The sequence below is a fragment of the Podarcis erhardii genome, assembly GCF_964252035.2.
Source record: "Podarcis erhardii genome assembly, chromosome: 3".
NCBI lineage: Eukaryota > Metazoa > Chordata > Lepidosauria > Squamata > Lacertidae > Podarcis > Podarcis erhardii.
Genome location: NC_138507.1, coordinates 98,918,447 through 98,943,281, shown reverse-complemented (window position 1 = coordinate 98,943,281; position 24,835 = coordinate 98,918,447). Strand labels below are relative to the sequence as shown.

Below are 24,835 nucleotides of genomic sequence, written 5' to 3'. Positions count from 1 at the left end.
ACCAGACTTTTAGAAGACATCTGAAGGCAGCCCTGTTCAGGGAAGTTTTTAATGTGTGACATTTTAATGTATTTTTAATCTTTTTTGGAAGCCGCCCAGGGGGTACAAATAATAAATTATTATTATTATTATTATTAGCAACATCCTGCTCTCATAATGGCCAAGCAGGTGCTTGTTGGAAGTCAGCAAGCAGGATTTGAGCACCAGAGAACTCTCCCCTCCTGCCATTTTCAGCAACTGGTATTCAGATGCAGCACAAGCCTCCCTGCTTTCTAGTAGGAAGTGCTGAATCAATACGCTCTTTTCACAACCACTCATTTGACAACTCCAGATTATGCAATGTTTTTATTTCGAACTGGGTGTAACCCAGTTTCAGTATCACGAAACCTTCGCCTTGCTCTGCGACTTGGCGGTTTGAGAAGACTATATGGATTTGTTGACAAACTACAGAGCAGAGTTCTGATTTGGCTCAAGAGCCCAACTTTGCCATTGGCTGGAAATGTTCAAAACGTAGATTAGTGTTAACCTACCTCTAATTGTATCCTTGGCTTTCACCATATCCTTAGTATCAAAAATGAGGAAGAAGGCCTATAAAAATGACTCACAGAGGAAGATGTCTCAGAAGATACAGAACAGGTGTGTTTGCTGATGCTTTAGTTACAAAGTGCTTGATGTGCTGGCTATTGTCACAATCTTTTGAGAGATCTATTTTCTTCTTCTCTAGGTAGTCTAATCTTTAGCAAACAAAGAACAGCATGGATTAATCCTCAATATAAATTTAGAAACATTTAGGAACTGCTTAAATTTTTATAACCTCTCTTAAGTACGGTAGTGTCCATAAAACAGTATTACTGAATACATAGATTAAATTTCCAAATATGAAAAACAAGTGTACATAACTAAATTATATGTCTCGGTGGACTTGTTGAAATAATAGAAGTTTATTGTGAGGTTGTTGTGCAACATAGTTCTGCTTATCTCCTGAGAACGCATCCATTGGCCTGTTTCTTAACTATATGAAATCTATAGAGAGACAAGTTACTCACAAACAATTATTAGAATTAAAAGGTGGAATGGCTTATGCTATCTCTTCTAGCTCTGGATTTCTTGCCAGAGCAAAGGGACGAATTAGATGGCCCTTATATGACCCTTTCCCACTATGGTTCTCTCATTCTATGACTCAGCTCAGCATCCTTGTGAGGAATATGCTATCAATGCCACTTCAAACACCCCTCCCTACCAAATATTCCAGGACTACTGCCTCCTCTGGTCCAGTTGTTGCATGGGACTGATTTGCTTGTACTAAAATTCAGGTAGGGGCAGGAACTTGAGAGGGGGAGGGATAGTGTACTATTCAAAGGGTAACACAGTGGGAGTCCAGACACTTTGTAAACAGAATCTGAGACTGTCACAGGGAAGGTAAAAAAAACCTAACAATTTAAAATTCAGAATTAAAAACAGTTAAAATAATTTGCAATCGTGGGAATAGGATGGGTCTTGAAAACATACATCCTCAGTATCTGCTGGAGGTTTTATAATAATAATAATAATAATAAATTTTATTTATATCCCGCCCTCCCCAGCCGAAGCCGGGCTCAGGGCGGCTAACAACACTAAAACAGTACAACATTATAAAACATTATAAAAATGAATTAAAATCAAAATTGATGGCAACCATAAACTAAAGTTTTGTAAAGATTGCCAGAGGAGGGAGTCAGGCTGCGCCCTGACCAAAGGCCAGGTGGAACAGCTCTGTCTTGCAGGCCCTGCGGAAAGATGTCAAGTCCTGCAGGGCCCTTGTCTCTTGTGAGAGAGCGTTCCACCAGGTTGGAGCCGCAGCCGAAAAAGCCCTGGCTCTAGTTGAGGCCAGCCTAACCTCTCTGTGGCTTGGGACCTTCAAGGTGTTTTTATTTGAAGATCGTAAGTTCCTCTGTGGGGCATACCAGGAGAGGCGGTCCCGTAGGTACGAGGGCCCTAGGCCGTATAGGGCTTTGAAGGTTAAAACCAGCACCTTAAACCTGATCCTGTACTCCACCGGGAGCCAGTGCAGCTGGTATAGCACCGGATGAATGTGATCTCTAAGCGAAGACCCCGTAAGGAGTCTCGCTGCAGCATTTTGCACCCGCTGGAGTTTCTGGGTCAGTCTCAAGGGCAGCCCCACGTAGAGCGAGTTACAATAATCCAGTCTGGAGGTGACCGTCGCGTGGATCACAGTGGCTAGGTCAGAGCGTGAGAGGTAAGGAGCCAACTGCTTAGCTTGGCGGAGATGAAAGAATGCCGCCTTTGTTATAGCTGCAATCTGCGCCTCCATGGAGAGGGAGGTATCGAAGATTACACCCAAACTCTTAACGGACGGTGCTGGCACTAATTGCACCCCCGCAAGAGATGGGAGTTGCCCCCTCAGCCCCCTGTCGTCCCGTCCCAGCCAGAGGACCTCTGTCTTCGAAGGATTTAACTTCAGCCGGCTCCCACGTAACCATCCAGCCACAGCCTCCAAGCATCTGATCAGTGTGTCTGGGGCAGAGTCCGGGTGGCCGTCCATCAACAGATAGAGTTGGGTGTCATCAGCATACTGATGGCAGCCCAGCCCAAAACTCCGGACAAGCTGGGCGAGGGGGCGCATAAAGATGTTAAAAAGCATTGGGGAGAGTATTGCACCCTGGGGCACACCACACACCAAGGAGTGGCGGGATGACAATTCCCCCCCAAGCGCCACCCTCTGTCCCCGACCGGAGAGAAATGAGCGCAGCCATTGAAGGACTGTGCCCTGGATCCCCACGTCGGCAAGGCGGTGGTCCAGGAGTTCGTGATCGACCATGTCGAAGGCTGCTGACAGGTCTAGAAGAATCAGCAGCCCCGACCCGCCTCGATCCAGCTGCCTACGGAGATCATCTGTTAGGGCGACCAGAGCCGTCTCAGTCCCATGACCAGCGCGGAAACCGGACTGGAATGGATCCAGAGCCGATGTTTCATCCAGAAACCTACCAAGCTGTTCAGCAACCGCTCTCTCAATCACCTTACCCAGGAATGGAAGATTCGAAACCGGGCGGTAATTGGATAGATCTAAGGGATCTAATGATGTTTTCTTTAAGAGCGGGCGCACCACTGCCTCCTTCAGTTCCCCTGGGAATGTCCCGGTGCCAAGGGACAGATTGATGATATCCCCCAGGGGGGCCCGCACCTCGTCTGGACACGCTCTAATCAGCCAGGACGGGCACGGGTCGAGAGGACATGTGGTGGGCTTTCCAGCTCGGAGGAGTCTGTCCACATCGGCTGGGGATATCCAGTCAAAGTGGTCCAATACTGAACCCGAGGGCAGTCGAGGGGCCTCCAGTTCCTTTATTGTATCCAAATTGGCAGGGAGGTGCCAGATGGACCTCTGTAGGGAGGGAATTCCACAACGTGGGGCTGCCACAGAAAATTCAGGCCGTGACACCTGAATTTCTGAGAGTGGAGGAACTACCAAGAGGGTCTGCTTTGCTGACCTAGCACATGAGAGGGTCTATAGAGAAATAGGTGGTCTCTCAGATATTTTGAGTGTAAGTCATTTAGGGCTTTAAAAACTAGTGTGAGCCCCTTGAATTGGGCCCACAAATGAATACAGTCCCTTGAATCGAGCCCCTTAAATCAGGCCCACAAAGTCAATGCAGTTGTTTCAGAACAGGGGTTTGAAAGGCAACCTGGCCACTGCATTTTGAACCGGTTGAAGTTCCTCAGTAATCTTCAAGGAGAGCCCCACATAAAGCACATTGCAAATAATCTAGTCTGGAAGTTCTCAAAGCATAAAGTGCCATGACCAAGTCATCTCTGTCCCTGAAGGCCCCAAGTCTCCTTTGATGTTGCAGGCATCATGGGATGACAGAGGGGCACCATCCCGAATAACCTGTCAAATTTGGCCTGCCGTGCTGAGCCTGTGAAGGTTCTGACCTATGGAAGCTAAAAGGTTTCCCACCCTGGTTTAAGTCAGCATTAAAGGTGAAAATATTTTAATCTGCTAGTTAGAGGAAAATAAACTTTTCACCTTCATTGAAGAGGATTGATGAACTGATACCACTTTATCCTTTCTCAAAAACATGACTGATGTAGTGTATCTTGACAACTCCCATAATGTCACTGCATTCAGTTGAGCACAAAGTACTTGACATCTTTCTAGTCAACCTCATTATACAAGTATCATTGTTTCATGACTTTGTTCCACCACCCCGGAAGTCATTATCTCAAACGATCTTGTGTCATGATTTATTGCCCTTCTTATTGCCTTGTTTATATTACCAGCTTTAACGTGTCTGGATTCTCCAAACAGTGCAGTTTAGTGACTTACTATATGACAGTTCATGGGAACATCAGTTGGCGCATGGCCGGGCTATGCCTCCTGCTTATTCTGAGGCACTCAAATAGCCTATTAAAACCAAGGGGACTGACCATAGCTCTGTTGGAAGTGCAACAGCAGAGATCATTCTGCATGCAGCTTAAGGGTTAACTTTCCTTAGTGTTAAGGTCAATTAGCTAAAAGGGGACAGGTGGAGGTGTTGAGTGAAGGCAGTGAAGGCACTTTCAGGGCCACACCCCTCCTCTAAGAGTATCACCTCTGTCTTAGTTCAAAGGAAACCGCCTCATGGGTCAGGAATGGGAATTTTAATTTTAATGATCTTACGAGGAAGTTACACAAGAAAGGAGATTCCAACTAAAACTCAGGAAGAACTTTCTGACAGTAAGAGCTGTTCAACAGTGGAATGGTCTCCCTCAGGAGGTGGTGCACTCTCCTTCCTTGGAGCTTTTTAAGCAGAGGTTGGATGGTCATCTGTCATGGATGCTTTCTTTAGCTGAGATTCCTGCATTTCAGGGGGTTGGGCTAGATGACCCTTGGGGTCCCTTCCAACTCTACAATTCTATGACTCTGTGATGTTGATTGTGATCTCCTGGGTGTGATTCAAAGTGCTGGATTTGATCTTTAAACATGCAACTAGTTTGTGGGCCTGAGGGCACTTCCAGGTGCTTACTCCTTTTGGATGTGATTCAGTCACTTACAGGGAAATTCAGGTTGCACAATGCAAGTCGATTTGGAACTCTTGCACAACAAACCTGCTTTCCAAACAAACAAAACCTGGGCCTTTTGCAATAAGGAAAGGGGACAGAAAATTCTCACACATATACAGGTCCCTTCAGAATTGGTACCTAAGGCAGCTGCCTCGTGGGCGTAGCTGATCAAGTAAAACAATAGAAGTAAAACCCAATCAAGTAAAACAATAGAAATACTTAACTAACTAACTAACCAAACACATCCGTTCTGCCCCCCCCCCCAAAGTCTTGCCCCTCCCAACAGAAATCCTGACTATGCCGATGCTCTGCCTCATGGTACAGCAGGCCCTGGCCCTGCCTACTTGCTGTGCTGGCTGGTACTGATGGAGTCCCAAGAATAACTGGAGGACCACAGGTTTTCCTGACCTGACTGAGGTTCCCTGGGATTTAAGACAGGCAGAGGTCTCTGCCAGCTCTATCTGAAGATGCCAAGGATTGAACATGAGACCATCTACATGCAAAACAGATGTTCTACCTCTGAATGATGCCTCTTCAAGTTTGCTGCCCAATTTTTTAGATATCAGTGGTCACTGTGCACCTGGACTTTTACATCCCTGGTGATGAGCAGCTATGGATGACAGGCACTCTATATCCAAGTGGTCATAGGAAGCATCAAACTACAGCAAAGGTAAAGATTAGGTCACATCTGGAAAACCTACTGAGTGATAGGATTGACACCCTTGTGATCTTGGCAGGAGTTTCTGTGCTTTTAATTCCCGGCACTTTCAGATTACCTGTTTATTGCGCATTCATCTTGATTTATTTGGAGGAAGATTAGATGCTGGCTAGTTAATGAACATTCACTGGGATTTGTTTGCAGGGAGGATAGCTGATGTTGCATCAAAGCCAGTGGTAGCTCACATTTTCTACTGTGTTTTCCCATCACCTTCCTTATCACAAAAAGTTTGATCCTTTTCGGAAGCAAGTCTGTTGCATCAGACCTCTCTTCGGAAGCAAGTCTGTTGCATCAGACCTCTCAATCAACGATCAAGCTGGAAGTTCCCTTAAATCCCAGGTTCTTCGAGGCAAAGAGCTGTCTTTTGTTATGCTAACCTGTTAAGCACCATGTCCACAGATCTGAACAGGAACAGTAGCAGATTATGTTTATTGGTAGTAACTAAAAATGGCAAGGGAGTTAACTTTGGTGATTCATTGAAATTCTCTTCGGGTTCAAAAGGTGGGCCATGGTTTGGAGAGGAAAACAATTGGGAGAAAGGCCCATTTGACACAGTGAGCCTAAGGCTAATTGTTGCTATTTTGAGGTGGGATACAACTGCATATTGGCAAAATTAGGATTATAGTGGATTGTGAGCCCTTGTGCCACAAACCATCTTCCCCAAAAGATCAGACTTTTGTGTGTGCATGCAATAATGCTTATTTAAATGAGCCACCATAGCCACTAGACGGCTGTGAAAATTTGTGCCCTGGGCTTTTCAGACAGCTTTGTGTGTCCATTCTTTATGGCACTGTTTCTCAAACTTTCCTCGTAGGGCTGTAGTTCAGTGGTAGAGCACATGCTTGCATGCAGAAGTCCCAGGTTCAGTTCCTGCAATTAAGAAGATTACATGCTCCCTGCTGGAAGAGCCTCCCATTCTCACAGTGACCAGTTAGATAATAGAATAATAATAGAATAGAAGAGCTGGAAGGGACCCTGAGGATCATCTATTCTAGTCCAAACCCCTGCAATGCAGGAATATGCAGCTCCATGAGGCAGACTGAGGCAGCCGCCTTGGGCGGCAGAACACCAAGAGCAGGGGCCCTGTCCCTCCCCACCTTCGGGGTTTGTCCAGTCCTCTTTTAAAGCCCTAATGCTGCTTTAATGGGAAGGATTTTTTAAAAAACTTTTTCAGGGGAAATGTGCTTTTGGGATTGGTGTAGGGAAGATCTAGGCATTCTTTTGTGGCCTGGATTTTAATCTGATAATTGTAGGTCTTTAAAAGGTGACCTCCGCTATCCTGTGCTTGGGGAACTAGATGTGTTGTGCATATACAAACCCTACCAAATTCTGACCACCGCTCCTGTAAGGCGGTAAGGTGGGATTTATGAGGCAGGGCCAAATTTCCTGCAGCTAGAACAGGATTCCTAACCAACAGAGAATGAATGAGGCAGGCAGCCAAGCAAATAAATAAGTAAAACTAGTTATGTGACACACTTTAAGTCTGTTTAAATTAAGTATTATTATTTTTTAAGTATTTACAAGTACATGAGCACTTAGGCACCGATATGCTTTGCAGTGAAAATATGGTCATCAAATTAATCAAGGACACTGAACAATCAAGTCCGAACTAACAGACAAACATTTCAATTACTTGGGGTCATATAAAACAGCAGACATCAACATGAATTTCCTGCAAGCAATGACAAGGAAGAAAATCTCAAGTTTCCCATTTGCCAAATGGCTCGAGGGCTGCAAATTAACTTTGCATGCTAATCATTTAATGCGAATGAACAGCGAGCAACCTGGGAAGACGATTGTAAGTGCTGGTCCCATAAATCCCGTCTCGTTCCATTTTGTTTGAAGAAGCCAAACAAATGCTTCATGTGCATCTGTGCAGATACTGTATACACAGTGGACCAAGCCCAAAATCACAAGCACTCTAAATTCCATCAGCTTCAAATCTGAATCAATATTTAGTGACATGGGCCTGTTACTGATGGTCACAGAAAACAACTTCCCAGAGATTATATGCAGGATTAAGTCAAAGAAATTCCCAAGCGTGGCCTTTATCCTTCTGCACCATCCTGTGTCAGATACAGGCAAATCTTTGCTGTTATCATACTAACTTTCCAGCCTTGTTTGGCCAAAAAGATTAAATGGAAAAGCAGTGTAAATGACGCACAGTGTTAATGCAGTATTAATATCAGCCTATCAACTGTTCCGCAGTCGTAAAAATTAATATTTAATCTTTGGCTGTATTCTAACAGTGATCTGAAATAACCTTTAATGAATTAAAGCTATAATCCATCCTATAAGCACTTATATAAGGATAAATCTCATTCAACACAGCATTTGAAGTACACATGTATAGGATTGCATTGCTTGCCTTCAATGGTTTATGACAGTAGGGGGATAGCCCACCAGAAGTTGCAGAACTACAACACCCATCATTCCTAGCTATTGGCCATGTTCGCTGGGGCTGATGGACATTGTAGTTCAGCAGCATCTGGAGGGCCAAAGGTTCCCTACATCTGCTATATATGTACATATACATACAGGGCAAGCCTATAGATGTCTGCTCAGAAGTAAGTCCCATTGACTTTCTCCTAGGGAAGTGGGTATAGGATTGCAGCCTTACCTGGAAGTAAGCCCCACTGAACACCCAGAGGCTTTCTCTGGAGTAAGCATACCTATGCAAATGATTTGTTGTTTTTGATTAAAAATACAATAGGATCCAATGTAACCATTTCATTTTAATGGTCAACATTGGGGCCTCCCCCTGCATTTCCTTGGGTTTGTGCCTGCTGACATTCTGACTGCTGCAAAAAGAGTTGCACATTAAGTCTACAAGTGGGAAGATTTTGCTGTGATGGAGGCTACAATTGTATGCACACTTAATCTAGGAAAGGAACGCAGTAGGATTTGGTCCTGCATAAGCATACATAGCAGTGGGATGCAAGTCCCATGGAAAACAATTGAATGGGATTTGCATAGGGGTGCTGTGGAAATTTAATCAGATGTAAATCTCTTTCAAGATGGGTGTGAGCCAACGTAACACAAGTGTGCATTGGCTAGGGCAGTGTGGCTTCTCCTCACAGCAGGACTGTGTGATTTGCATGCAAAAGGTCCCATGGTCTGTCCCCTCCTTCTCCTGCTAGGGCTGTGACACACACGTCTGAAACCCTGGGAAGCCACTGCTAGCCAATAGGCCCAAGACTGAGTTAGATGGACTAAAGGTCAGATGCAGTAGAAGGCAGCTTCCTCTGCTGCCCAGTGCAGCTGCCCCTTCCACAAAATCTGCCCTCAATTGGGTGGGGGTGAAATCTCTGGAGCAGATTTTGGGGTCACTGCAGCTCAGGAGTGGGATTGGTAGCTGTTCCAGCACCTCTTTTCCTAGAAAAACAGCACTAGATGTAAAGAGTACTGCAAGGGTTTGGAAAACCTAGCTTTTCAAGTGTCAGTGGAACATGTTGCTATAGCAGCTTAAAATTCACATTTCCAGTTAATTTTGTAGTTTGTAAACTGGTATGCAAAGGGGAGGCACAAACCAATGAAAACCAAGCACTTGTTCACTGAAGATAGATAAGCCATTTCTAGGCTGTAATGCAAAATTGTGTGTGTGTCCGCATGCGAGAGATATTTTTAAGGAGACAGAAAGCCTGCAACTCATGTGCCATGTGCATATGACCAGGCTGCAATGAAGACAACAGCTATCCCATTACTTCAGAACATGCATGTATTTCAGAGGAGCTGGGTGGCCATGCTTTTCTAAAAGAATGTGGCATGTGAATATAGGTTAAAGCTGAACTCATGGGCCAAATTTATTTGACAGTAAGCTCTACTGAAGCAGACAGGCGTTAATTTCACATATAGGCACTTGCAGCGGAGGCATAAGTCTGGATCACCACATCAGCAGAGCAAGGGCACCACCTCCAGGCCATTGGAGAATTAAGCTATTTAAATTCTATCCAATGTTTTGGATTAACGAAAGAGATCAAAAGTGGCTTCATACATTCATCACAAGGTGTGGAAAAGACAAAGAGGCATACAAGACTATTTACACTTCTGCTTTTAATAACATGTTGCTTCATCCAAAGAGTATTTATGCATCCTGACCTCTGAAGTCCATAGATCTTGCTGCCTGGGATTTATGACCTTCCTTCGGACGTAAGAACTCATGTACAACCATATTTAATGTATAAAACCTCTCATGAGAAATGAGTCTTTAAACAAAAGGCTACCTGTAAATTCTTTTCCTCCAGTCAAATTTTGATATCTACTCCGTTCTGTGCGGATGTCCTGGAACACATTACATACTTGCCTCTTTTTTAACATTTTTCATTAAACAATGTAACATTTCAGAAAACTTTGCAGGGGGAGTAATTCAGCTAATTAGAAGGAACAGATATTGTGCTAGGTGCAACATTATGCTTGTAAAAATCCAACTATTATACACACCTAAATTTAGAGACTCAAAGTGAGGGTTTTTTCTTCTTCCGATGCAGCAGAATCACTTCCTTAAATCTTATATCCAGTGTTGTGCTATTTGTTAAAATCACATCGTAATCATTAAAAAAAAATCTAGCTAACCACGCCATGAATATTTATATTTAGAACTGGCCTAGTAATGCAACACTAGCAAGCCAAATGCATAAAAATGCAAACTCTAAGGAAAAGAGTTATTCGCACACAACCACACAATTATTTACATTTATTTACATAGAGTTTAAAAGACTATTTTAGCACCTTTTCTAAAACCATCCTACGCAGCTTTTCATCATACACGCCACAAGAAACATCAGCTTAAATGACACTACTGAAAACATCACAGTTCTGTACACAATACACACAAATATTCAGCGCATTCCAAGAAGCTGGCGGCTTTTGAGCTGATAGTGTTTCTCCAGCTCACAAAGGGCTTGAGCCCGCAGGTTGGCAGCGTAGAGACGCTTCTTCAGATTACAACCTTTTTCTTTCGAGAGGGGGAAATTCTCCAGGCTGTCCTCAGACTGAGCATTTTCTTTGCTTTCGTCACCAAACTGAACCTTCTTTTTTCTCGTAGGAAAGACTGGCAGAGCTTCGTCATCTTTAAAAAAACAGAAAGATGCTTTTCAAATACTTAACTCTGACTCACTGAATATTAGTTTATTCTTTACTCTGGGGGTGGATAACCTCTGGCTCTCTGATGTTGTTGGGACTTCCAACTCCCGCCATTCCGTGATGGCCATTCCATAGAGTTGGAGTCTGACAATGTCTGGTGAGCCAGAGATCAACCACTCCTAGTTCACTTCCTTCCATTTTGAGTTTTCAGCAAAGGTTGCAAGTGTTCATACCCCTCTACAAGGCGAAATTTTGATTACACTGAAGGTTCCACAGTTGCCACACTCCTTGTAGGAAAAAAATTCATCAATATCACTGCCTTTTTGGGCGGGGAATGTGTGTACCATGCTAGTTACATGGGCAAAGGCGTTCAGTAGTAGTAACAATGATAATAATTACTAGTATTTATACCCCACACATCTGGCTGGGTTCAGTACTCTTATAGGGCTTATCTGGGAAAATGTGCCTTCTAGACTGTGTACATATTATTGTGAATAGAAGGATTATCATATAGAGATCTTCTGTGTGTGAAAGACAGAAATAAATCTCGTTTGCCTTAGGAAAGTCAGAATAGGATCGGGGGGGGGGGGGGGAGAAGAGCCAACGGATGAAAAGCCTTGTTTCTTACTTTTAATTCACCTCTGAAGGACAATATTGGTCAATCCACTTTTATTTTATAAAACTGAAGCAATTTGCAAGTATGAACCAGTTTAAAACCATGTCAAATGGGTGCAGCATAAACATGCTTAGTTGAAGAAGCTAAATTTCATGTGTGGCAATTGTTTATACACAGGAAATTGGCAAGTGAGCACTTTTCATCATGCATATATTCTCCTTACACCCACAGTATATAACACTGCTCCTTTACTGAGTTTTAGTGTTATGTGTTTTTATTATATTACACTGCACAGGAGACTACATGTTCCATACAGAAGGGTGGTCTCACTGAATGATTTTATTACATGTTTATGCTCTTCATAGTAACTCAGGCCACATCCACCAATACATTTAAAGCAGTATCAGACCACTTTAACAGTCATGGCTCCCCCCAAAGAATTCTGGGAACTGTAGTTTGTTTAGGATGCTGAGTTGTTAGGCGATCCCTATTCCTCTACCAGAACTCCAATTCTCAAAGTGGTTGACCAATCAATTGTTCCTCCCACAGAACTCTGAAAATTGTAGCTATGGAAGGGGAGCGGGAGGGTCTCCTAACAACTCTTAGCATCCTTAACAAGCTACAGCTTCTAATATTGCTTGGAGGAAGCCATGACTTTTAAAGTGGCATCATAGTGTTTTAAATGTATGGTGCAGACATGGTCTCAGACTGCATAGCCACATGGTCACAGCCAGCTTGGGAGACAGTTTATGCCAAGAGAATTTGGCCCACGATTACTTAGCAAATTTTGTAGCTGAGGAGGGATTTGAAAGCAGGTCTCCTTATTCTAAGAGCCAGAAGTCTAGCAACATCTGGAGGTTCCCCATCCTTATCTAAGAGCAATGATTAATCATGGTATAAGTATCTCAAGCTCAGTCTTCAATTTGGAAGCAGATTTCTTCTCCACTGGTCAAGGGAAGTGTCAGATGTCAGCAATGATGGGCAGCTGCCAATGCCCCATGTCTAAGGAGAGCACCCCACTGCCAATGTGTGGAAGCCTCAGGCCCACCTTCAGCTGTCATTTTCTATTAATGATGCAACAAGGAGAGCCAACATCCACTGACTTCATCCTCTTCTTCTGGGAAACTGAGGGAGAGGTCAGTAATTTCGCAGTTTTGAAGGAGTGTCTAGACCCTGGAAGTAGCACTGACCCTGCTTATCAACTGATGGACATAACCTAAGATTCTACTGGAAGCAGCAGTAATAATATTTTTATTTGTTCAAGTCATGAGAGAACTGAGGAAAATTGGGCAACGAGAACACAACACAGCTAAAAATCAAAAACAGCCCAACTTTCCTTGAGTTAGGTAAAAGCAGTCTTCTCCAATCTATTGCCCTCCAGATGTTTTGAACAACTTATCAGTTGCCAGCAGCATAGTCAGAGATGATGAAGTTATAGTCCAACACTCCTAATGAACAGCAGGTAGGAGAAGGTCCCAACTCTGAAGATACTGAATACTACTTGCTCTCATGTCTGTTCCAGAACTTGGGAATACACTGCCAATCTGTGGCTACACCATTGTATTTGTCTTTATCCCCAGCCAACCAAACCCCAAGTGCATGCCATTGTATTGTTTTCTCCCACTCATCCATCCCTTCTCTGACCTACCTTGGACAATGTACCATTTACATTGATAGTGTGGGGATTTCCATATATATATATATATATATATATATATATATATATATACCCACAAAATGTTCAGCTTCAAAACCCATTCACCCGTGGTACGTTAGCCCACTTCAACTGCAGCATATATCTAAAACCTCAAAGTAATCCCTGCACTATATGTCATGGAACCATATCTCGATTTTGGGTACATATTCTAGACAATAGCTAAAGATCAATAATATAGCTGTCTTTACTATGCCTCTTTTTCTGAGGAGTCACTGGGCCTCCTTTGCACATCACAGTAAACCATAGTTAATGGTTTATCATGAGCATGCTGCTCTCGCTCCGTGGCACTTTGCTCCTTGATGCTAGAAAACAGGAGAAACAGATCATGTTCTTTAGCTTAGCATTATGCTAAGACAGATGTTGGTCTGCTTAGCTCCAAGAAACACAGGATTAGTAAGCCAAGAACAAACCTAAACTACAGATCTTGACTTCTTAGGAGTGAAACAAACTATGATGACTGACGTGAACATAACACTAATCGTGGGATTGTGGAAGCGCAAGTGGAGAGCAGCATGCTCATAGCAAACCATTAACTGTGGTTTACTGTGATTCACAAGCTGGACCACTATCACAAAGAATTGCCTGAATGTAGAAGTAGATATTCAAACAGGCAGACTTGTGTGTTGAACTGTAAACAAATAAAAGGTAAGGCTTGTTTAAGGCTGCTTGTGTTTTCCTAGTCTGTGGCAGCCATTTGCCAGAAACCATGGGCAGGGTGGGGGTAAGATTAGACAAATAAGAGCATTTTTCTTTCCTTATTAGCCTTTTGCAAGGTTTCAGGGGGCTTTGTTGTCACTTTAGGGTCAGAATTCCATGGCTGGCAACGCTTTAGAATTCCCCCCCCCCCCAAGAATCTATGGCAATCGTTGACCAATTACATGAACACTCACCTAACAAATGATTTCCTGAATACGCATTGTGTTTGGATAGTGGGACTCTTGTGTATACAGCTTTGCTTACCATGAATGGTGGTAATTTAGCCAAGCAATTTCTCACATCAAAAGTATATTAAAAAGGTAAATAGTGGGCATGCAGAATTAGATTTTTTGCAAGTAAAGGGGGATTCTTATCTTAAAAGAGCCCACTAGTCAGGCCTCCTTTACAATAGTTTTGAATAGACTTTAATACCTCATTGTAAGGCACTGTAGATTACCTTTTTGATGCAGCTTAACTGCAATGCTTTCAGACTTCTTTGGCCACAAGAGATGTGAAGGCCCAGAAAACACTGGGCAAATTCAGAAAGCCCACCTTTCAAGGACTTTCAATACCCCCAACCAAAAATTACATATTTTAATGATAAGTAAAACCATACATAACATAGAATACAGCCTGCATATGGAACAATAAAAGGCTACTATATGCAAGAGCTGTATTATTACAGGACAGCATCCAGCTAGGTAATATTCTGAATGTACTCCCTGAAATCAATGGACTTTGGTTACTTAAAGTCCATTAGTTTCAAAGGGGCATCACCCAGATAATGCAATTGTTAAATTATTACTCAAGTCAAGTGGGTTTGCCTAGTGAAGCAGGTCCCTTAGAACCTGCTGGAGAGCTGGAGTGGAAAAATATCAGTTGCAAACACAGTGGCTTTTTTTGCAGAAGCTTCATTTTGATCATTTTGATTCGAAGACTACAAAGAAGATCACTTCCTGAGGATGCTTTAATATCACACCATTCCTTTTTGATAAGTCAGATAAGTAAGAATTCTATCATCATTTAAGTTTGTGGTGATTAGCGAAGACTTGTCTGTGATTTTGAAGCAAAAGCCATTATCCACAAAGAAAAATAGTATTTTAAAGAGGCTACATTATTTGTTGGATTTCTTTACTAGGACTATTGCTCAAACAGCAACATACTAGAATTTGGGTTTTGCATTGACTAGACACCCCTTGGCAGTTACTCTGGTAGGCTTCCGGAAGTCCACACAGCTAGCTACATGGGGTTTTAGGCTTCTGTTTATTATAAATGAGGCCACTCATGCTGCCTGACAAACAGCTTTTGAAATGAAGAGGTGGGGTCCCAAAGAAAAGTCAAGTTTAAAGAAAAAAAAATCAAGCTGCATCAGTTCATGGTATCCCAGGCTATATTCCTAGAAAACAGCATAGAACCTAGAATTGCAGTGTTTTAAAGCAAGATATATAAAAATTGACTAGGCTACATTCAAAGAAAAGCTACCTGTATTTTGGCTGCTTTTGAATGAGGCTTAAATCCCCATCTAGTTTGAATATGCATTAGGATGTACAGCCCATTCTAAATGGCCTCCAAGAACAAAAACCTACTAACTAGTAAGTCACCATCATATAAACCCCAAGTTAGCCTAAATTAGCCTCTTTGCACATCCATTTACAAAATGGTAAGTTAAAATATATTTTATTTCAGGATTAATTTTAGAGTTCAAGTAAGCCAAAATTGGCTCCAAGTCGTAAACATGTAAGAAGACAGAGGTATAATGCACACACATAGATCTGGCACTAGAAAGTGACAGCTGAATTGTAGAAAATATTCACTGAAGTCATGATGCCTCCCATCTTGGATAGCAGTGGTATCTAAACTAGGCTTAGCAGTTAAATAGAGGCAAAGAGAAGCAGAGAGATTCAGGTTGTCCAACTCTTCATTTGTCTGAGTGGCAAAGATGTCAAACACCTCTGCCTCTGACCAAACCTTCAAGGAATTCACAGTATACAGCATTTCAGAAGCCTCCTCTTAAAGTCATGGTTTACCATACAGATGAGGAGCATCAACAGGTTCAAGTATCCAGCACTTACTACTGGCAAAGGGAAGTACCACCACAGTGGGCATCCAATCTAGCCCCTTCATACACATATTAAGCCCATCCTAAGCTGCCACCGGTATTAAAACATACTGGAACTGCCAGGAAAGCTGACTTAATATCCACCATAGAAGGAGCGTTACTAGAGAGGTCACTAGTACTAAGGCTGGTAGCATCTGGGGATTCCGGGCTTAGCAGTCCGTTAAGAGCTTCCAACATCTTCTCCTACCTGGGCATGTCACTGGCTGCAATAGCTTCTGGTCCTTGAATAAGTTGTAATTCTTCACCATGTTCTCAGCCCTGTTTAGAAAGGAGCTGGTTAATAAAAGAAAAGCCCTTTTCAAAACAAGACACTTTTAGACATTTTAAAACCAACCTAGCCAGTTTTTCTTCTGCCAGTCTCTCCCGAACACACAGTTCCCGCTCTCTCTCTGGAACAAAAGACAAGCCATGTTATCCAATTGCAAACAGTGTGTACCTATGACAGCTTTTTATTCTGACCAGTAAATGGCCCATGGGGAAAGCAGCATGCAACCTGCATAGTATGTGAAGTCCCTCTTCTTCTATGAACAGTGTCCTTCGCTTATTATAAAAGGATAAACAAGATCCATAAGGGAAAACACACGCAAGTATAGTAGTGTCACTGCATCCATGTTTAGACACCATGAAACTATTAGTTGAATATATCATCTATTCAGGTGCATACCAAGTTACATATGACTTGACCCTCATTCACTCCAAACGTGCTGCCACATCATGCATGCAAGAAATGTGGGGGGTTGCAGGTGGTGCTGTGGTCTACTCTAAACCACTGAGTCTCTTGGGCTTGCCAATTACAAGGTCAGCAGTTCGAATTTGCAAGGCGGGGGGAGCTCCCGCTGCTCTATCACAGTTCCTGCCAACCTAACAGTTCGAAAGCATACCAGTGCAAGTAAATAGGTACTGCTGCACTGGGAAGGTAAACAGTGTTTCCGTGCGCCCTGGCTTCTGTCGTGGTGTCTTGTTGCACCAGAAGTGGTTTAGCCATGCTGGCCACATAACCCGGAAAGCTGTCTGTGGACACTGGCTCTCTCAGCCTGAAAGCGGAGATGAGCGCTGCACCCCAGTCGAATTCAACTGGACTTAACCGTCCAGGGGTCCTTTACCTTGCAAGAACTGTATTAATGTTTCCTTCATGTCACCGAAAGAATGGGTCCCACTCCCCATTGAAGACACTTCTGGAGCAGGAATCCAAACCCCCACATCCCATTGCTGCATTAGTTCTTACGTTCTAGCCGGTGTTCTCTCTCTTTTATGGCTCGCTCCCTCTCTTGTAACTGCTGCTCTTTCAGTTTCAGCTCATTCACTGGAGTTCCGGAAAGTCTTTCTACTTTATCTTGCTCTCCTGATCTTCGCCCTCTTCTCTCCAAGTTTCTCCCTTGCTCCTCCAATACCAGGTTGGCTATCAGGGGGTTCTGCAGAATTTCTTCAACTGAAGGCCGACAGTAATCCTTGAAATCAGGGAGACTTATTATAGTCACTGTGCAGAAATGTTACATCTAACAAGCCACTGCAAGTTTTTTTCAGGCAGCAGCACATCTGGGGATCAAATTATGTATACAGTACTTGTCTGGATTGGGTTTGACTGCAGCCACCTCTGCTGCATCAAAAACTAATATGGAAGGGTCATAAACACTTCCTTCTTTGGGGATATGATAGGCAATAGGCCAAGAAGAAGGGCAGAAGCTTCCACCAGCAGCTCGTTGGACACCACCTGTTGTACCCTTGAGAAATCACCCTTACCTTTAGGTGCAGCATCTTTGTGATGAGTTCATTCAGCTGATCTGAATAACGGTATGGGATCCGTCTGAACTTCCCTTCCCTTATCTTTTCTGCCAACTCTTTTTGGTTAAAGGCTGTGAATGGAGGCCTAGAAAGAGTGAACAAACAAGCTCTTCTTATTTTTTTGTTCTTTCTATAATGTTTTGGTGCCCATGTTTTGATTTAGTTGCTTCTTCTCAAGAGCATGGCTATACTGTGAAATGAGTTTAAATGCTGCCAAATGCCTGCCTAGAAACTTTTGGCTGGTACTATACTTACGACAACGCACACAACTCGTAGAGAAGACATCCTAAAGACCAGATGTCAGATTTCTCATTGTAGGACATGCGATTTATTTGTTCCTAACAGGGGGGGAAACAGAATATATTAGCACAGAATATATTAATAATTAGTTTGCAAATTAGATGAAATGTGGCCACAAAATTGGTTACCAGTATGCATTCTGGAGTATTACTTAGGTGTTAAGCATTAAAAAACACATAGTAAGTAGCATTCCATGATGGTAATAACACTTTTAGTGCTAACTCTTACTTGCTGCTTACTGTATTTTAGGACTGTCAACTTGTCCACCTTTTGACTTGACTGTGTCAATATAACATTGAACAATATAACATTATATCCTCATATAATATGAGGAAAGTCATATTGGAATTCAAACCTGCCTCCAGCAGTTGGTGTTAAGAGGGGTTTGCTTTTCTTAGTGAAATTACCATTATTTCCCCCCTTTACTAGAAATGCATTCTTTCATAAAATTAATAACAATGAATGATACGAAACCAATTAAACTGAGCAGTTTCTAAGCTGCAATTCACTTAAGACTCCTCTTAGGAAGCATATATTAGTATGTTAACATTTAAATATTAAGAAAAGATTGAAGGCTCCAAAATCTGCTAAGGAAGCACGTGCAATTAAATTTCCATGACTTTATGAGTTGACATGTTTTAAGCCCCCTGTTGATTTTAAGTAGGTTTTGCATTTTTTTAAATTACCTGCTTTTATCTTTTCTTATGGACAATTCCAGTGTTGTTCTATTATTTGTAAACTACACAGTTTTTTATGATCAAGCTGTATATAAATATTGTAAAACAATTGTGTCAAGCTAAACACAACATTTAAACCAGTGTAATTTATTTAATTCTTCTCTATTAAATATTTCAGTTATTATTTCTGCTATCTGAAAGATATTTTGGAGATATTTTATACAGCATACAGCATGGTAAACTTTGACTTGTATTTAGTAAGCAAAACAAAACATGCTATATTAGATACCAATTAATTTAAAGAACTGCTGCTGAAAGGTAAGTTAGATCTGGCAATCACAAAGTAACAATGCTCAAAATCTAAAGCAGTTGCTTTCATCTTGGGACACTTACTGGAGACATATAATATGGTGTGCCAACAAATGTTTTTGCAAAACTGGTATCATGGTGCAGTATCCTGGCCAGGCCAAAGTCACCAAGCTTCACATTCTTCTTGCCATCAAGGAAGATATTTGCTGGCTTTAGGTCCCGATGAAGCACAGTGTGGCCTCCATCACTCCGCCTGTGACACTCCTTCAAAGCCAAGGTCAGCTGGGTGAGGACGCGAAGGACAAAGTTTTCTTCCACATAATGTCTTTTGAAAGAGGAAACAACTGGTTATTTTGAGTACCTTTAAGCCAAAATCCATTCTCTTTCTCTCTCAGCCCATTTTCAAATATTCCATTACTTTAGTAAAGAAACTCAAAACCTGGGACTATGCAGATAGAATAGGGGTGAAGCTAAGTAGCTTGAGTCCCCAGGGGCCTAAACTGCACCCCCATTCAACAGGTGTTCCCCAAGTACAACAATTTTCCCATACTGTAGAAGTGAATGGTTGCCATTCATTTCTTTGTTTTGGATATATGTGTTTGGATATATGTTTTGTTTTGGATATATGTGTTTTGGTCACAAGCATACATGAAAGTAACTGAAAGCTAACTATAATTCCCTGAAAGAATCCCACAAATAATTGCCTTGTCTTATTATCTAAATCCCATTTGTCCTTGGTATTATCTCCCTGCTCCCTTGTCCTTTCTGAGGCAATTATGCTAACAGTGAAGAAAAGAACAGGAGACACTCTTGTTTCTCATTGCCACATTGCTGAACCTCTGAAGACCTCCAGTACACAGAGAGACAGTCTTATCTAAATCTGCATGCATGCCAGACAAGGAATCTCTCCTGCTAGTCATTATCTTATTCAAACTTCCACACAAGTGAGAAAAATCCCCGCCTCTTTCCCCAAGTCCAAGAGGCAGACTCTTGTCTCACTTGCACAGCATTTTAGAGTAGATCAGAATCTAAAGTTGCTGTTTATCTTCTACAAACCTGCATCCAAGAGAGGCATGGCTGCTGCTCCAGGCCCTCTGACAAAGAATTTGGGAGACAGCTTTTTCTAATATTACTCATCCAAGCATGGATCGGTTAAAACTGCAGGTTTTGTTTTTATTTTCCCAATGCCAAACTGTAGCTATCTCAAAGAGTTTAAGTATAAAGGATATTCTATCTCTGGGCAACTACTTGAAAGCCCCCACAATCATTTCATTACTTGCTAGCAGACTAAACTTTTCACCAGTTTTTTTTAAACACAGGAAAATGCAGCGCCAAAACAGAAGGATTCCAGCTCAAGACATTAGACATTTTATTTATTTAATTTTATAAAGCCAAGTGTAAGACATTCCAACTTTTAGGCTATTTTACAGAGGGACATGGGTTCCTTATGAGCAAACTGTAAATTGTATTTTTTAAGTATTAAGTCAAAGATTTTGATGCATTTCAAATTTAGTATATCATGTTGTGTACGATTATCACACCAGTATTGTAGTGTTCACTACTGACAAGGGTGATATCCACGACTAAGGCCTCTCTCACTGTATATTTCTTTAGTTGCCAGGTCATTTATCTAGAACAGCCAATTTAATGTTTTAAAATGCACAGGACATTGTCCTCATTTCCTTGATACTCTCTTGTAGATTTCCTATTCTAAAGGGGAAAAAACAAACTGAAGTAATAAAAAATAAATAAAAGAATCCACAGGAATATTCCTCCAGAGGATTACAGGGAATAAAGACAACATTTACTAAGTATGTAATTACTTAGGAAAGTGTGTGTGCATGTCCAAGCAAACTGTCATTTTCCCACAAGCAGGCAGTTTGTGTAGTGAATAATCTTAGTTTGAATCCCCGCAACGGGGTGAGCTCCCGTTGCTCAGTCCCTGCTCCTGCCAACCTAGCAGTTTGAAAGCATGTCAAATTGCAAATAGATAAATAGGTACCGCTCCAGCGGGAAGGTAAACAGTGTTTCCATGCGCTGCTTTGGTTTGCCAGAAGTGGCTTAGTCATGCTGGCCACATGACCCAGAAGCTGTACGCCAGCTCCCTCGGCCAGTAAAGTGAGATGTGCGCCGCAACCCCAGAGTTGTCCACGACTGGACCTAACGGTCAGGGGTCCCTTTACCTTTTTAAAGCAAACTACTTGGTTGCCTGTATGGGTTAACATCTTGCCAAGTGGAAAATAAAATTTCATCAGTGTGGTAAAAATTGGCATCTCTGCTCAGCAATAATCTTGCACCCTCAATGACAGTTGGCTCCAAAATTAAAACTCAAAATTTCTGGTTGCTGGCTTAAAATACCTGTGACCTCTCATAACTAATTTAATAACCTACAGCACAAAATAATGTCATGATAATCCAGAAGTTTTACATACCTTTCTTTTGTACATTTTGCAATCAGAGTTGCCAGGTCTCCACCTTCACAGTATTCCATCACAATATAAAGTGTTGTATTTGTCCTGTCAATTATACGGTCATAATACCGGACAATATTTGGATGTTTTAGTTCACGAAGCAAGTTCACTTCAGAAACAAGCATTTGTTTTTCAGATTCTGTCATAGATCCATAGTCAAGTTCTTTCCAGACCAAGACCTGAAAAAAAGGAGCAAGCCATCTCTAGACAATAAACATACAAAAAACTTATCAACAATACAATGATTTTAAAAGCTCAGTGGACTAGCATCTTACTTTAAACCAATATAAATCTCACCCCCGCACCCAACAGCAGCAAACCTGACCTCATCTCTCCACTGCTTCCACAGCAAGAGAGTCACACCTCATTTTATTAGTGCAAGGATCACTTGTGGTGGCTTTGTAATTTGAGATTTTGCTCATGGTAAATCTTCCCATGCCAAACATACTAATAAACAAAAGCTGCAACTTCCTTCTAAACATCTAGCCAACCTAATGCACAACTGCAGAATTAAGAGCACAACACAGTACAATGTTCTAATGAGGTTGGGGAATCCTTTCATGTGCTAGAACCACTTTTGCTAGCATATGTATATGGTGTCTCAGGTCCCATGCCCAGAAGTCCAGGTAGAAAAAGACTGTTTCTGAAGCAGAGATGCAGCAACTAAGACCTTAGTCCAGTTCCTGCACAAGAGTATTAGAAATCAGAGACCACATTGCTTCCAGCAGAAGGAAACATCCAGAAACCCCACAATAGCAACTAACAATCAAGGAAAATAAAGTAGTGAGCTATAGAGCCACCTCTACTTCAGGGAGCACCCCTAGAAAGCAGGATCTTGTCCCTCTTCACCTCACCCACAAATACAAAGACTGGGGCCACACATTTGGCTTTTAGGGGTGGGAGGCATGAAAGAAAAAAAATACCAGGAACACAGCCTGCATAGAAGGCCTGTGTTGTGGTGCAGTAGTAAAAACAGGAAAGGGGGGGCTGAAGCTCAGAGAATTTTTTTTTGCACCAGGGCTGAGCTGTAACACTGAAGTCTGTTTCTGATTCCAAGCTTTGTTTTGCATCAAGCTTGCTTTGGTGGTATCCCTATGCATATGTTTTAAGACAGGGATAGTGAATTTGTGGCCTTCAGCTTTTCTTAGACTCCAGCTGCCTTCAGCTCCAGGCTGCATGACCATTGATAAGGCTATCAGTTCATCACAATGGCTGCATGCCACCTTCAGGGCCAGAGACAGCATATCTCTGAATACCAGTCACTGGGGAACAATAGCAGGAGTGGGCTTGATTGCTGGCTTCCCTGAGGCATCCCACTGGCCACTATGAGAGAAGGACGCTGGATGAAACCCCCAGCAGAAAAAGGAGTAGTTGGAGGAACTGCAGAGCAGATAAAACTTCTTCCTGCACTGTATTTGCTGCTCCTACTGCTATGTTTGCATAAGAGAGCTGCTGGACCATTCTTGGAAAACGATACCCCTGCTTTAATTTACAGCAGCTGGCCTTGACACTGAAATTCTGGGTGTAAGTAGAGACCTATCTGATGACATATAACTAAATAAATTCGTCATCATCATCATCAGTGTTTTTTTCTGGGGGGGACGGGACGCAGGGCTACACATACCCCTAAACATTTTGTGAATCTTTGTACTTTTGTCCATTTACTGCATCTATTTTTCCCGATTTGAACTATAAAATGGTGATTTTCTGGAGTCAAAATGAGAGTACCCCTAAACATTTTTTTAAGGAAAAAGCACTGATAATAACACTAATATGGCCTTATCCAGTAGGGCTCTTCTCATGCTCAGAGAGAATCATGGGAATTGTAACACAACAACATCTGGGGAAGCACAGCGTTCCCACCCCTGGCCTGGGCCCTGCCCTTCCGCATGGCTTCAGAAGGGCTCCCACAATCCTCCGGGTTTCCCACAATCCTCCGGGGCGCCCCCCCCCCCCGCTGGCAGCCTCTAGTCACCTTGCCGTCCGACCTCCGCCGCACCTTCTGGCACCTGCCGTAGGAACCGGCGCCGATAGTGAGAAGCACCTCGTAGTCCTCCGGGCGGCTCGGCATCGCTCCGCGCTCCGCGGCGGCCAAACGACCCAAACACAGCGGAACACGCAGCCGTCCCCCAGCGCAAAAGACGTTTAAAAGACGCCGCGCCTGCCGCCGATTGGTCTGCCGCCGCCCACGCCCGCCCGCCCTCTTTCCAATTGGCTCGCGGGGCTGCCGAGGTCACGTGCCTCCCAACGGCTGCTCCTCTGCCCGGTCGCTAGGCAACCGCATCTGCCGCTGGCGCTCGAGGGCGGCGCGAGAAAACTTGGGGCTGAGGTCTTTTGGGTACGCCGCTTGGACACGCGGCGGAGCTTTGATCGTGCCCTGCCAGTCAAAAGACGTCATCAGGCAGGCGACGAGAATGTATTTTTACCAAACCGCACAAACCCAAGAGTTGCACATAAGTCATTACAGTACTTCTGGTTCCATATCGCAGGCATTCGGCTCTTCGGGTGACCTAGTCGCTACCCGGGACAGGATGGAATATAACTATATATTTATCATACTCCGAGTAGACCCACTGAAATGAATGAGAATGTCTGCTAATTTCAGTGGAGCTACTCTGAGCAGGACCCTAAAGACCCAGGGAAGGAGAAACCCTTTTATTTTTAAATGACACTCTTAGCCTCTCATGGAAAGGCAAAATCAAGTGCATATAGCAGAACATAAGAACTGAGTCAGGGTAAAGTGGACAGTGGGAGTTTATGAATCACTGTATCTTTGTATATTCTGCCACCCCTTGCTTTCTCTCCCTCCACCATCCACATTTGCCTTTGGGGTGAATATAAACTCTTAAATAATTATAATGATCTGTCGTTTATTGTTCCTTCCCATCACACTTCCTTTCCATTTTTAAATTGTTTATGATCTTCCTTGCATTAGCCAAAAGAGATATTCCCATTTTCCAGATAGGAGAATGAAGGCTGGGAGAGAGTCTCATGCTCCACCAACTGAGCTATGTGTCACGGCTTTGCAATTTGTCCACAATCAGACACAACACCGTTCATGAGACTGAAAATGGCTTTTAATTCCCAATTTCAGCTCCTAATTTCTTACGGAATTCATAAGAAATTAGCAACTAAAGTTTTGCATTTAAGCAGACCTGGCTTAGATGCAAAGCTTAGAATTGCAGAAAGAAGAGAGACAGTGCACTGGGAAACAAACCAAGAATTTGGCAGTTTGCTTCTAAGTGGTTACATCTCTGAAGACTCTGCACTTTTTGGTATCATTGCAATTATCAGAGGATGGGATTTTAGCC

The 24,835-nt window shown here is 42.8% G+C and overlaps 1 protein-coding gene across 1 annotated transcript; it reads right to left on the bottom strand.

Moving 5' to 3' along the window:
- Window positions 1-9,793: 9,793 nt before the first annotated feature.
- On the bottom strand, window positions 9,794-23,726 carry NEK2 (NIMA related kinase 2). Its single transcript, XM_081854869.1, has 9 exons — window positions 23,500-23,726; window positions 21,486-21,703; window positions 19,138-19,378; window positions 18,023-18,105; window positions 17,726-17,852; window positions 17,211-17,433; window positions 16,320-16,374; window positions 16,173-16,243; window positions 9,794-10,823 (listed from the first exon to the last, which is right to left on the bottom strand). Exons 1-9 carry the CDS (start codon window positions 23,593-23,595, stop codon window positions 10,594-10,596), a joined length of 1,344 nt encoding a protein of 447 aa, XP_081710995.1. The 5' UTR covers window positions 23,596-23,726; the 3' UTR covers window positions 9,794-10,593.
- Between the last annotated feature and the right edge of the window lie 1,109 nt (window positions 23,727-24,835).

Bases quoted from the DNA above. Each gene is read 5' to 3' on its own strand.
- NEK2 (XM_081854869.1), bottom strand. From the start codon at position 23,595: ATGCCGAGCCGCCCGGAGGACTACGAGGTGCTTCTCACTATCGGCGCC. The intron at 17,853-18,022 runs GTAAGTATAGTA...CACTCTTTCTAG, and splicing joins TACGAGTTGTGTGCGTTGTC to GCCTCCATTCACAGCCTTTA. The intron at 17,434-17,725 runs GTAAGGGTGATT...CCTGATTTCAAG, and splicing joins CAAAGATGCTGCACCTAAAG to GATTACTGTCGGCCTTCAGT.